Source organism: Neofelis nebulosa, chromosome 2 (genome assembly GCF_028018385.1).
Source record: "Neofelis nebulosa isolate mNeoNeb1 chromosome 2, mNeoNeb1.pri, whole genome shotgun sequence".
Classification (NCBI taxonomy): Eukaryota; Metazoa; Chordata; class Mammalia; order Carnivora; family Felidae; genus Neofelis; species Neofelis nebulosa.
The window spans coordinates 62,287,098-62,301,951 of NC_080783.1; the positions used below are offsets into that span (position 1 = coordinate 62,287,098).

At 40.2% G+C, this 14,854-nt stretch overlaps 1 protein-coding gene across 1 annotated transcript in view; it reads right to left on the reverse strand.

The window, feature by feature from the left end:
- The window catches only part of GORASP2 (golgi reassembly stacking protein 2), a 34,273-nt gene extending 22,514 nt beyond the window's left edge, over positions 1 to 11,759 (reverse strand). The window contains exon 1 of the mRNA XM_058714325.1: positions 11,567 to 11,759. Within this exon, the coding sequence (XP_058570308.1) occupies positions 11,567 to 11,629 (63 nt within the window). The 5' untranslated portion in view covers positions 11,630 to 11,759. The remainder of the gene's footprint in view (positions 1 to 11,566) is intronic.
- Positions 11,760 to 14,854: the final 3,095 nt, after the last annotated feature.

The following is a 14,854-nucleotide window of genomic DNA, read 5'->3' on the forward strand; positions in this document are numbered from 1 at the left end:
ACAGCATTCACTCTGAGGGGGTTGGTGGGTAAGTCAGAGTGTGCCTGGAGAGGGATGGGATGCTGGTTACACGAGTATGTTGTCTGTGAAAATTCATCAAGCTTTACACTTATGTGCACTTTAAAAAGCTTTAACATATACTCCCCTCTATCCAAAAAGCAGAAATACTGTTACAACCTAAGAACATACCAAATATTTCACCTACAAAGAACATACTTTGAAAGCCAGCAATTAAATCTCAACGGTCAGTTGAGTACAAAGCAGTCAGTACAAAGGCCACAAAATAACTTACTCTAATGCTCCCCTTTCAGAACATTTCAGGACCACTCTTAGATTCTATTTATATTTACATGGTTTGGCTACCTGATTCCAAGCCATGAACAGAGTACTAACCAAACAAAAGAACTGAAAGAGATGCCACTGCCACTTGCTTACAGCAAAAAATGATAGCTGGCAGAAAATGAGAATAAATAAAAATTTAAAAAATCAAAAACCAAAAGAAAAATAAAAAGCTGAGTGTTAACTTATGCCACTTACCAAATTCTACCAAGTGAGTATAAACTGTGCGCTAACAAAAAAGGTGTAGTTGTGATTGTGTCTTGTGGTAGGGAATACAAAAATTTAAAAAGGTCTCCACTATTAAGCTGCTTTTAGAACTTTTCGCAATTATAAAAATCTTCTGTATCGTGTGCTGTCCAATACAGTAGCCACTACCCACATGTGAAATGTGGTTTGTGTGACTCTAGAAGTGGGTTTTAAACTTCATTTAATTTAAATAATTTACATCCAAGTTTAAACAGCCATATGTGGCTAGAGACTACTGTACTGCACAGCCCAAGTGTAGGTGATAAGTACATGTATTCCAGTACACCACATGGACATCATCACAACAATTAAGATTAAAAAAAATTTTTTAATATATGTAGCACCTATCAGTAATGGTGGAAGCATGCAATGCATTTAAAACATAGATTTGTTTATAATATATTCTTGATACTGAAAGCGGTAAATACTCCATTTTAAGGAAAAAACTGACTTTAGACAAATCCATTCCCTGGGAGTTCTAACAAGCATGCTGAAGTCTTCTCAGGCCTCATGGTTTACTTTGAACAATTAAGGAATACAACATAGCAGCTGAAAATACTGAAGAGTAATTATGCTTACAAGGGAATGACAAAAATAAATGTGAGCCAAACACCCACATGTAGAATAAATTATGAACACACTTACTGGCACTTATAAGAGTTCAACTTTACATCTGGAGGTTATCTTACCAAAATAAATTTCACAGCATGAAAGAAATACTTCTTTCATAAGCACTCTAGAAAAAAGAGCTACAATATGCAAGATAAAATCTGCTAGAGATTTTTACTCAAGAAACAAAAAATGAGCTTATAAGAGAAACTGCACAGTGAAGGGGTATCCATCCCCAGTACATAAAAAGAAATTAGCACCAATGATTAGAAGCTGGATTTGGAATCACCAACTATATATAAATTCTTCTTAAAGTGGTGTCATCCAATTACTACAGGGAGTTTGTTCTGAAATCAATTTAGTGGACCATTACAGAAGAGGGAAATGTCAAAATAAGAAAGTATCAGAATAGATAAAATACAAAAAATTCATGACTTCATAAGGGTCATTATTCTTCATGAAATGTAGTAGTACACATGAGTTGCAGTGGAAAATAAATTTCTTGCTTTGATCTGTAATAAAAATAAAATTGGAAAGAGTCCTACAAGATATCATTAACTCTTTTTGTCCAATCAACCTCCAGAAAATAAATGCAATTAAACTTTTGGCTTTTCTCTCACCTTCTGATCCTGGACCATGAGGCAGTTTTACCAGATTTAACATGGATTCTCCCTTGTGTACAGACCTAATTGTTCTAAGCTGGTTGCTTTCCAGTGAGGCATCCATCTCTTCTCCGGGGGTTAAAAGTGTCATAGTACTTTATACTAGGTTTGGGTCATTTCGCATGAACCACTCTCTCTTAAATCTTGGCTTGAGGAGAGAGGGGCAGCAGAATAGAAGGGGAGAAGAGTTTGGGTGGAGTTGGGGGTAGGCATTCTCTTAACTCCATCATTTATATACTACTCCCAGCTGAGGAGTGGAGAACTGCCATCTTAATGTAACAAAGAAAGGAAACTGCAAGGCTACTTTCAGAATACAGGAGATCATCAAACCAAGCATTTCATAAGGTGATATACAAAGACATACCTATCACATGTCTGGCTAGTATGTGAATTATTTCTCATTTTCTTTTTTTTTAATTTTTTTTTTTTAACGTTTATTTATTTTTGAGACAGAGAGAGACAGAGCATGAACGGGGGAGGGTCAGAGAGACAGAGGGAGACACAGAATCCGAAACAGGCTCCAGGCTGTCAGCACAGAGCCCGACGCGGGGCTCGAACTCACGGACCGCGAGATCGTGACCTGAGCCGAAGTCGGCCGCTCAACCGACTGAGCCACCCAGGTGCCCCTATTTCTCATTTTCTAACCAAGGAGATGTTTCCATAAAATGGGCTCAGTGATATGTGTCTCCTTTTTATTACTGCACCACCAATTCCTTCACACATAAAAGGTAGTTCTGTCTATACCATCATCTCCTCTCTCAATTTAATGTTTTGTACTATTTAAAAAACCACCAGGGATATTAAATAAAAGTAAAAATTAAGTCCAATCCAAGTAATCCAAGTATTGATAATGATTCATTTCAACTATACACATAAGGCCTCATGTTACATATTTACACGCTTGCGTGATCAAAATGATGTGAGAAAACTTGGGGGGTGTGATATAATAAAAATAAACCCGAAATCCTTCAGTTATAAAAATAAATAAATAAAAATAGAAAGACACTTTGGGGTGGGGGGGGCTCTTCCATGTCTGAAAAGGGCCAGTGTTCCTGTTTGGGACTTGATACAAATATGTGGAAATTATTTTGCAGTAGACTGGAAGAGTTCAAGCTTTACTTGCTGAAACATTTTTTTTTTAATGTTTATTTTTGAGATAAAGAGAGAGCACGAGCAGGAGAGGGGTAAGAGGAGAGAGAGAGAGATACAGAATCTGAAGCAGGCTCCAGGGTCTGAGCTGTCAGCACACAGCCTGACGTGGGGTTCGAACAGGGAGATTATGACCTGAGCCAAAGTCAGACGCTCAACCGAGTCACCGAGGCGCCCCAGTTTGCTAAAACATTCTTATATGTTCTACTAAAATAACTCAAAGAGCATGTTTTTCTGACTGACCCTAAGATGTAATTTATAACATATGAAGCAATTTAAAAATTCTAATGATAACCAAGGAAATTAAAACCCATCAATACACTGTACTTTCTTAGAGAAAGTCTGTATATCAGAAAAATGATGTTGAAAGAAACTGAAGCCTGCTCCAAAAGAAGCAAAAAGTCTGACAAGTTGTCACCTAATTTTATAATCTTCAAATACCAATTTAGGCGTTTCTTTCTTAGGGAAAGAAAACTTGCTGTGTGACCTTAGGCAATAATCTTTCTGTGCTCCTTTTCTTTAGCTGTAAAGCGAGGAGGCTGATGAGATAGTTTCTAAGACTGAATGACAACTCACCATGAAGTGAGTCTAACTGCCACTATCTATAGATTCTACAGTGTAGATCCAACCCAACAACATTATTTTAATTGCATAGACTTTTTTAGTCATTTTAATTAATGTGTTTAGTATCACTGCGATAAAGCAATGAAAAGGACACTGGTACCTTCCTTTTAAAAAAGACAAAATTTCCTTAAAACTGAGGATTCCTTAAAAATTCACAGGCACATTAATAAAATTCATGGGTCACATCTGATCCCAAATTTATGTTTTAAACAGTAGTAACGTATAGGGTTAGATACAAGGGCAAAAGTAGCTGCTGAATGAGCATGTAAATGGAAATGCTACTTAAAATGCTTAGAGGTCCATTTTAATTAGTACTGCCACTACAACAGTGGTTCTCAATGGGTGATATAATAGTGCAGATGCTAACAATAAAGACACCAGCTAACATTTACTGAGTCTTTACCATTCTCCAGACCCTATGCTAAATAGCACTGTTTTAATGAAGAATTTTTTTTTTTAATATGAAGTTTACTGTCAAATTGGTTTCCATACAACAAACACCCAGTGCTCATCCCAACAGGTGCCCTCCTCAATGCCCATCACCCACCCTCCCCTCCCTCCCACCCCCTCCATCAACCTTAAGTTTGTTCTCAGTTTTTAAGAGTCTTTAACGAAGAAATTTAAGAGCAAGGCCGTCTGCAAGGTGGCAGTGGGCCAGGAAAAAAAATTAATGTGCTCAATTTTTTTCAAAACACTTTCATATACAGTATCTACTATGGTTTTTAGTCAAAAACAGGCAGAGGAGGCACTAGTATTAACTTTTCAGATACAAAGAATGGGGCTCAAAGAAGTTCAAAGGTTTGCCCAAGGAAACACAATGAAGTGATGGAGGGGACAGGATGGTTCAGTGATTCCCAAGAGGGGTCTCTGGTGCTCTACTATCAAGTCTCTCAATGCATTCACGCCTACAAGATGACAAGGTTCCTCAATGCTGACAATGTGCTGGAATGGTCTCTCACTGGTGCTTACAATAAAAAACAATCCTCAGCATCACTCCCTTCATGCTGCAGTAAATTCATTTGCAGTGCCAAGAGGGACATGGACAGTCTCTCAGGTTAACTACTTTGGTTCTGCATGTTGTTTGGAGAAAAAAAAAAAAAGTCCTCTTATTTAGTTAATCACACCTCTGAAGGCAATCTACAGTTATATTCTAAAGCATGTACCAAACCTTTACATATAAAATATTTTCTAGTTTAGATTAACTAGTATTAGTGAATCAATTGAAATAATGTAATCCTCTCAGCACAGTATTAAAGCCAACAAAATGAATGTACTGATATTAATGGTTATTCCAAGTTCAATTCTTATGACAATTTCAGTGGAATTATTTAAGAAGAAGCTGTTAGTGTCTGACCCAGAAAACACTACACCCCGTGCTGTGCATTCTACTACTTAACTGACCAGAACAGAAACCACAGTTACCCATCAACAGTGGACCTCCCCAAATAAGGATCCTAAGGATCCTTAAAAACACATTAAAACACACTTCATCACAAAATATGAAAGTGTAGATAAACAGAGTAACACTAATTTGTTCAAGGTCTTTTCAGAAAAAGTTTATGTCTAATGATACAACTTCTAAGCATGTCCTAAGGTTCACAGACATTGTATTTGACGGCATTTATGAACTAAAAATCTGACTCCTACATTTGAAAGGAATTTCAAAGACTATTAAATCTTTTTTTAAGATTATATTTTTAAGTAATCTCTACACCCAATGTTGGGATCGACATCCCAACTCCTGGCATCAAGCGTTGCATGCTCTACTGACTGGGGCAGGCAGGTGCCCTTATTCGTGGTTTTTTAGTACAAGAGATCAACTTTGGGAGATCATTATCTTTAGGTGGTGTTTATAGAGCTTTTTCAGTCATAACTTTGTATTTGAAAAACATCAAATAACCCAACTGTTTTCTTTTTATAACCATTGTTTTCAGAGTGAGTGAGGAAAGAGGATAGTAGTGAGATTTTTATGTTTTTCAAGTGGGGACATGAGTTTAAAATGTTTGAGGGGCACCTGGGTGGCTAAATTGGTTGAGTGTCTGACTTTGGCTCAGGTCATGATCTCGCCTGAGTTTGGACTGTCTCCCTCTCCCTCTGCCTCTTCCCACATGTGCTCTGTCTCTGTCTCTCAAAAGTAAATAAACATTAAAAAAAATTTTGGGGGGGTGGGGTGCACCTGGGTGGCTCAGTTGGTTGGGCGACTGACTTCGGCTCAGGTCATGATCTCACAGTTTGTGGGTTCGAGCCCCACGTCGGGCTCTGTGCTGACAGCTTAGAGCCTGCTTCGGATTCTGTGTCTCCCCTTCTCTCTACCCCTCCCCTGCTCACACGCTGTGTCTGTTTCTCAATAATAAATAAATGTTAAAAAAAATTTTTTTTAAGTTTGAGATACACTGTGTTAGTTAAAAAGAATAAAAGAAAGAAAAATTATGACTATCAAATATCGGGAATTATCTTTCTCAAAATAAGTGCCAAGTTGAAATCGTGCAGGATTTCATGCAGATTAGTGAGGCACCATTAAAAAAAGAACAGATCCATGTAATAGTAGTTATGTCTAGGCATCCCATTTTTTTCTTTTTTAAAGTTTATTTATTTTGAGAGAGATAGAGAGCACAAGTGGGGGAAGCTAGGTAGAGAGAGAGAGAATTCCAAGCAGGCCCTGCAGTGTCAGCTGTCAAGCACAGAACCTGACATGGGGCATGAATCCATGAACCATGAAATTATGACCTGAGCCAAAACTAAGAGTTGGAAGTTCAACCAACTGAGCCACCCAGGGGCCCCGGTATTCCATTTTCCATGGAAATAATTTCACTGTCACTTTCTCCTCTAAGAAATGCTGCCCAGTCTGCAGCCAATGGCTCTAGAGATAAAGGCCTGTTATTGCACTGGAGACATACTTCATCTCAATGGCCTTTCCTTCAAAACATCCATCACTTCCAAAACCTCTCTTGAAGGAAATGACAAAGAATAGTGAACATGACATTTTCCATGTTCCCATAGTGGTGTGAACACTGGTTCCAGAATGTCCTCAGAGAACTTCCATCTCAAAGAATATTAAAGGTAGAATGAATTCACTTGAATATTTAAATTTAGAAACAGATCTTATAATAGGCATCAATAAGGCAATTCCAAAAATGTAATTTTGAAAATAGCCTTGTGTAGTTCACTTGGTAATTAAGGGAGAATCTAGGCAAGAATTTTGAATTCAACATACTTCAACTGTAGTAACTTATAATAACTTCTAACAAAACTAAGAAGCCCTGGCTAACATTTTTCCTGCCTAATGTTAAGATTAGAGGGTGCAAATATAAGTGGTACTCATGATGAACATGAAATTGGACTTACTGCATAAGGGAATCTGAAATATAATGCTATTTTTATTTATTTATTTATTTATTTTAACGTTTATTCATTTTTGAGAGACAGAAAAAGAGCATGAGCGGGGAAGGGGCAGAGAGAAAGGGAGACACAGAATCCAAAGCAGGCTCCAGGCTCTGAGCTGTCAGCACAGAGCCCGACGCGGGGCTCGAACTCACGAACTGCAAGATCATGACCTGAGCCGAAGTCGGATGCTCAACCGACTGAGCCACCCAGGTAGGTGCTCCAAATATAATGCTATTTTTAAAAGAGAGCTTCTGAACAAATTAAATTTCCACTAGGAGTTCACTTTTTAAAAATATCTTTTTGGGGCGCCTCGGTGGCTCATTCGGTTAAGCTGCTAACTCATGATTTCAGCTCAGGTCATGATCTCACAGTTTGTGGGTTCGAGCCCCCTGCTTGGGATTTTCTCTCTCTCTCTCTCTCTGTCTCTCCCCCCCCCCCAATTGTGTGCATGTTCTCTCTCTCTCAAAATAAACTTAAAAAAAATTAAAATAAAAATATCTTTTAATAATTTTTTTTTGAATATACAAGTATTTCATGACCACTCTGGAAATTTTAGAAAATATACTGAAGGGGACATCTGGGTAGCTCAATTGGTTAGAGTCTGACTTAGTTCTGGCTTAGGTCAGGATCTCACAGTTTCATGGGTTTAAGCCCCACGTTGGGCTCTCAGTGTGGAGTATGCTTGGGATTCTCACTCTCTCCTTTTCTCTCTGTCCCTCTTCCACTTATGCTCTCTCAAAATAAACTTAAAATAATAATAAGAAGAATATACTGAGGTTTAAAGGAATGTAAAAATGTCACCATTCACCAATAATCCTTTTAATAGCCTGGCTTATTACCTTTCTGTTTTATTTTCCTTGACACTTGAATGTACATGCACCTACACAGAGACACATGCCTATGGCCACACAGTGTTTTGAAACACAATTTTCATGAATGTATAGCATTCCAATCTGTGGTTAGGCCCTGATTTATTTAGCACTGTGTTTTTGACTGTAAGCCAATATCTTACCATAACTTCAGACTATACCATACTTGAATATGTCATATCATTCAAAATCTTTGTGAACCATGGCCAAGGGGCAAGGTTAGACACAGAAAAAAAGAGACTAGAAAAAATACTTCGGCATTATTTACCTTTAGATGACAGAATTACAGGTAGTTTAGGTTCTTGTTAATACTTTTTTAACTTATCTAAAAAGTCTGTAATGAACATATGTTGATAATCAGAAAACAATGTAGTAATCTACTAAGATGAAGATCATTTGTATAAATTAATATTAAGATTCAATAATTTGGGAAATGTACATTTTAAGTGAAAACAAGACAGGATTTGAGGTTGTGAACATGTACTTACAACAGCAAAGACTTTTTAGAAAAAGTAAATGTCCATCACCACCAGGTGCTGCTTAGCTAAACTCTGGCACAACAAACTGCTGTGGAGCTAAGTGAAACCAAGAGGCAGATCTCTATGTGCTCCTATGAAGACTGCCAAGATGGATTAGCAAATAAAAGACCAAGGGGAGTAATAGTAGGTATCATGTGATTCCAACAGTTACAGAAAGAAACAAAGAGTGAAGGAGAGCAGAATTCTTTTAGCTGCATAAAACATTTTTGAAAAGATACGTAAGAAACTACTGTGGTTACTTCTAGGGTAAGAATGGGGAGTTGGCTATACGATATGATCACAATGCGAAAATGTACATTAATACAAAATGCGTGATGCATAAAAAGGAAAGTTCACTGCTCACAGCAGAAAACCTAAAACTATTTCAATGTTGCCCCCTAAAAATTTTTAAAAGCAGAATCTACCAATGGATATGGAATATAGAAAAAAATGTAAAGTACTTGAACTGTAGGAATGCTGAAATAATAAGATAGCAGTGGAAATGGTTGTCAGTATAATTGTTATTTTAATTTTTTAAAATTTAATGTTTATTTATTTTGAGAGAGAGAGAGATAGAGAGAGGGAGAGAGCACAAGAGGGGGAGGGGCAGAGAGAGAGGGAGATACAGAATCTGAAGCTAGCTCCAGGCTCTGAGCTGTCAGCGCAGAGCCAGACGTGGGGCTCGAACTCACAAGCTGTGAGATCATGACCTGAGCTGAAGTTGGACGCTCAACCGACTAAGCCACCCAGGCACCCCTATAATTGTTATTTTAAAACCCAGTCCAACAAGTTTTTATTACTAACAAGGAAATGGCCAGGGAATCGATTACTAAAGGAAACAAACTTTTTTTTTTTTAATTTTTAAAGTTTATTTATTTTGAGAGAGAGAGAGAGAGAGAGATTGAGAGAGAGAGAGAGAGAGAGGGAATCCCAAGCAGGCTCTGCACTGTCAGTACAGAACCTGATGCAGGGCTCGAACTCACAAACGGTGAGATCATAACTTGGGGTGAAACCAAGAGTCAGATGTTTAACTGACTGAGCCACCCAGGAGCCCCAGGAAACAAACTTCTCAGAAATCATTCTAGAACTTGTTAATAGGAGTGATTTTACTACAAGGTTATCTTACTGTATCTATTCTAGTTTACAAGCTCAGTAATCCAGCACTGCAATATATTACTGTATATTAGGCAATAATAAATGAAAGGAATATATTTTTTTAATGTGTCCGGATTTAACATAGTACTTTCCCCTCTAAAAACAAAGATAACTGGAAATCAATGACAGAATTAGGGACAGAGTAGGTTAGGACTCAAACACATTTTAAAAATGCTCCTAACCTAAATGGTCATTACTATTTTAAAGCTCTCTCTAGCACAGCTTGAATAAGATTTCATTTTTTGCAACATTTATGCTCCAGATGCAGGAAAACTAAGGTTGTCTCTAGTGATTCGGAAAATCAGATTTATAGATTAATAACACATCTTCACTACTGAATATGTATGAGTGCTGATTTACTGAGGTGCACTTACGTAAAGAATATATACTTCAACTTACTTTACGTGGAACACAGTCATGAACAGAAGTCATTCAACTGCAATCCTTTTGATGTATACAGCTTTCTAACAGACTTTTAAAACTCAATAATGCTGTTTTACTGAGTGCACATATTATTAAAATATCATGAGTCTCCAAGGATTCATGGCTACCATCAGCCACTGTGAGAATCAGCTGGTAATACTGGATATCGGGCTCCAGGGTAGAAAATCAAAATCAAACCAGATAAGAGAAAAGTACTGCTGCTAATTTTCACTTTACATTTAGATCCAACATTTCTCCTTCAATTTCTCCCATCAGTGTGGCACATGGGGCTGGCTTAGCTGAGGGGAATACGAAGGTAATATGGTTTGTTTAAAGATTCCCTTTATTTTCCAGGAAAATCATCCTTTCCTACCAAAAGTGTGGCTTCAAGAGAGATTTTCAGTACAGTGGGGAGGCAACAAGACATGATAATCCTGAAGATCAGAAAGGGGATCGATCACAGTACTATCACACACTTAACTGGGTAATTCAGTTTAAGAATGCTGTCTCACCTAAAACATGGGATCTAAGACAGAATGACCGTAAGCACCAGGAAGTACTTTCTCACTTTCAGTGAAAATGCTGTTGCCTGAGAGCAGCTAATATCTAGTGACACTCTATTATGTCCTGAAATGGTACTACGGATTAGGGCCACTTAGTTGACAATCCATCATGTTGCCACTCACGCAGGTGTCACAGCACATAACCATCAATGCTACTTTTAAAGACTTCCAGTTCCCTAAGAACCACATGCTTTGCAACAACTTAGGCTGCTCATAAGCAGGGGCTTACCTAATGCTTTTTGAGATACTATGTTTCTCCATCCCAGTGACTGACGCTGCTTTCCTGTATTTACCTACGTTTGTTTGTTTTTTCAAACGTTCCTCTCCATTACCTCTTTTACCACCCTGAGCAGTCTTGGAACAGAACGGAAGTTCCCCCCGCCAGGAAATGTGGAAAAGGAGGGTTGTAAAGGTCAGGAGCGACACAGGAAAAGAGTCCTGCAAAAGCAAGTGAATTTAAGTCCGTCAAACCTACTATTAGGCCATTTCGTTTTCTGTTTGCCTAATTGACCTTTCCGGACACCCAGATAGCGCCGAGGTGATTATCACCTGCCGTCACATCCCCTGCCTCTAGCCTGCCGAGTTCCAGCCTTCAATTTCTCAGGAAACTCCAATGCTACCTTGACCATCACCTCTTTTGCAGACTTTGCCCCCAAACCTTTCCTAACTTTGTAAGGTAAGAATTAAAAGGAAGAGAACAGAGAAGGCTGTGAGGAGAAAAAGGAGTCAAGGTTGTACCCCCACCCCCTCCGTGTCTGGGCCGCCCCCTGACCAAGTTGCCGGCTGCCGCCTCAGGCTCCACTCCGTCCTCCCAGAGCGGCGGACCCCTGGCCCGGAGCGCTCCCGGTAGGCAAGTTGCGCGCAGCCTTCCGAACCGGCCTCGGCTAAGGCAGCGCCCGCGGTCGCCGCTCCTTTGCGGGACCAGGCCTGGCTGTCCCGGGAAGGGGCCCGTCGGGGCCTCTGCCTCCCCGCGGCTGGGCCCCGCCTGCAGTCAGCCGCTCCCGAGCCGCCGTCGGAGCTCTTACCCGCAGGACGTGGTAGCCTTCCGTGCCCCCGCCAGGGATCTCGACGCTCTGCGAGGACCCCATGGCGGCGGGCGATCAATGTGAGCGGGCCGGGATCCGCGCTGCTCCCCGCCCCCTGCGCACCGCCCGCTCCGCTCCTCCGCGTAGCACTTGGGACGTGGCACTAGCTGCCGCGGGAGAGCCGGGCCGCACTGCCCGCCGGGAGAGCGTCGCCGCGGCACCCACTGCCGCTGCGACGCCGCAGACAGCGCCACCTGCCGCAAATCACCGGAAGAGGGCTGAGCACACGCAGGCGGGGAGGAGCTTATTCAGGCTCGCGAGAGAATAGAAAAACAGTTCCTCCGGCTTTGGCATCTTGCTACGGATCCCTAGGTTAGACAAGCTTAAGCAGACGCGTTCCCGCTCGCCTGAATGAACGATTGTATTGTCGTAGCTCCCCCTGGTGGCCAGAAGCAGGGAAAAGGCTGCTACCAAAAAGAATAGGGTGGGTCCAAACACAGAGAGCTATTCTGGGGGGTCTTGTCCCAGTTTATACAGAGGGCGATAGTGCCTCTCCGTGGGCTGGATACTGCATCCGCTCAGCTAAACTCAGTTTTACAAAGGAAAACGTTCTGATTCTGTTTTTGCCTTCCTAATTGTGAGCACAAGATCAGAGGATCGGTCACAATCTGAGCCATGTCGGAGTGGAAAGCGCAATTGGATGCCCTTGGTGTTCCACCTCCTGCTGCTGGGTTTCCCACTTCCTAGGAAACCCTTGGTTACTTTAAGTAGCCAAGTTGTATTCACACTTTTCCTACTCCGTTGCTCCTTTTGCCCTTTCCCTGTAAAATCTCCAATTATGGCCATTCCCCAGTGGTCAATTTGATCACTGATGGTGGGTCAACCAGATGTCAGAAAATGTGTATTCTGGTGTGAAGCAACGTAAAGTACACATTACCACCCATGAAATATTCTAGCCCAAAATATTTGGGGCTTGTATCACATCTTTAGTTAGATCTCCCAGGGTAGAGGATAGAGGGAAATGTATGTAAAATGACATCACAAGGAAATAACCAGGCAAATAAAGGAGGTGAACTATTCTTCAGAACAGCTCACCAGTTTTTTCAAGTCAGAATTAAATTTTTTTTTTCAACGTTTTTTATTTTTTATTTTTGGGACAGAGAGAGACAGAGCATGAACGGGGGAGGGGCAGAGAGAGAGGGAGACACAGAATCGGAAACAGGCTCCAGGCTCCGAGCCATCAGCCCAGAGCCCGACGCGGGGCTCGAACTCACGGACCACGAGATCGTGACCTGGCTGAAGTCGGACGCTTAACCGACTGCGCCACCCAGGCGCCCCTCAAGTCAGAATTATAGGAAAGGGACTATACTGGATTAAAACAGATAGGAAGGACATAATCAGGAGATGCAATGTAAGGTCTTGAGTTGAAGACTGATTTGGAGAAATTAGCTGTAAAGGGCATTTTTGGCTCAAATGGTCACATTTGAATATGAATATTCAAAGCATTTACTAACATGGAAAAGTGGAAATTATTGACTGAAAAAAAAACAGGTTACAAGCCACAGTATGTCTGTAAACAATATGAAAACATTTTTGTAAGCAAAATACATATTAATACATATGTACGTATATGAAGATGTGGGAGGATATGGACCAAGGGTTACAGTGATGATTTCTGGGTGTAACAGAGATTATTTTTTGTTTTTGCTGGTTCTGTATTTTATAATTCTCATGGACTGCTTCTGTAATAAAAGAGTATTTAAAGTTTTGAAATAAAACATCATTTATCTTTCTTTGCTGTCAATAAACCAATGCCAGGTTTTTAGGAACCCTAGTAAACACTTAAATACACAAATGAAACGTTCAGTTATTAGGTTCCTCCAGAGCATGGACTTCAGTGTAATCAGCTCTATGTTCCTAACACTTAGCAGAGTGTCTGGCAGCGAATTCATTAATAAATTTAATGTAAATGGCTACATATAAGAACTAGATTTGCTGATGTTCTCATTCTGCTTGACAATTATAATCCTCTTCATGGTGGTGTCATAAGCTATTGCTGTGTTCAGTGGTCAAATTTTTGTTTCCCAGACGTTTGACACTAGCTATGGTTTGCAAAACCCAGGATGTGGACCTATGGTAGTCCATGAGCAACTCTGGCCCTTCCTTAGAGCTATATTTTATTTCAGTCATATAAGGAATAGCTATTCCCCATATAGGCCATTTATTTTCCTACCTTAGGGTACTCCTTCTTAAATTTATATTTAGAAAAATTCTGGGGCACCTGGGTGGCTCAGTTGGTTAAGCGATCAACTCTTGATTTCGTCTCAGGTCATGATCTCACGGTTCATGAATTCTGACGAGTTCGAGTCCCATGTCGGGTTCTGTGCTGACAGCGTGGAGCTTGCCTGGGATTCTCTCTCTCTCACTCTCTCTCTCTCTGCCCCTCCCTTGCTTGCACATGTACTCTCTCTCTTCCTCAAAATAAATAAATAAACTTAAAAAGGAAAGAAAAATTCTAACTATCCTGTTAGGTCCCTCTCAAATGTTACTTATATATCCCTAAATTTAGAAAAATGCATCTCACTCTTAGTTCCTAGAATAATTTCTGGCAACATCATTATAGTCATAGGCCTGTCTTCCACCATTTATGGTCCATTCATTCAGGGTAAGTGTTGGGTTTTTTCATTTTCAGATCCCCAGTTCCTGGTTGAGTCTTGGGTAGTAAAGTTTGTTTTGAACTGAATGAAATAGTCTCAAAATCTTGTCTTTTCCAGGATCAGTTAATAAGTTACCACTACCGTTCCCATTTGTGCCGCATCAAAAATCTGTGTTATTTTTTAGTAGCAATTGGTAGAGGGTGAGATACAAGGCTCACCTGATTTGGGACTAAAAATATGTGATAACCATTGCTCCCATTTTCCTGGTGCTAGTTTTTTTTTCCTCTTTCAGTTAGTGAATATGCTCAGAAGGCAAAGGATAAAATCCTATGTTGCCAAAGCTAACAAAATGAATATAAAATGATGGAGGGGAATGCATGGGAGATTATTGTCCGAGATAATCTCAATTGAAATAGGAATCTGCTGCAGGCAAGCTGCTATTTTGAAACATCACAGGCAGCAGCAAAGCAAAAGCCCATAAATAAATAGTTCATGATGGAAGGATGTTGGTTTCATGCTGACTAGTGCAGCCTCATATTTTTGCCTTTAGACTGCTCCGGGAAAGTTTGCTTCTTGCTACATTTGGATAACCACCACTCTTTATAGTCAGACAACAGGGCCTTCCTTATCT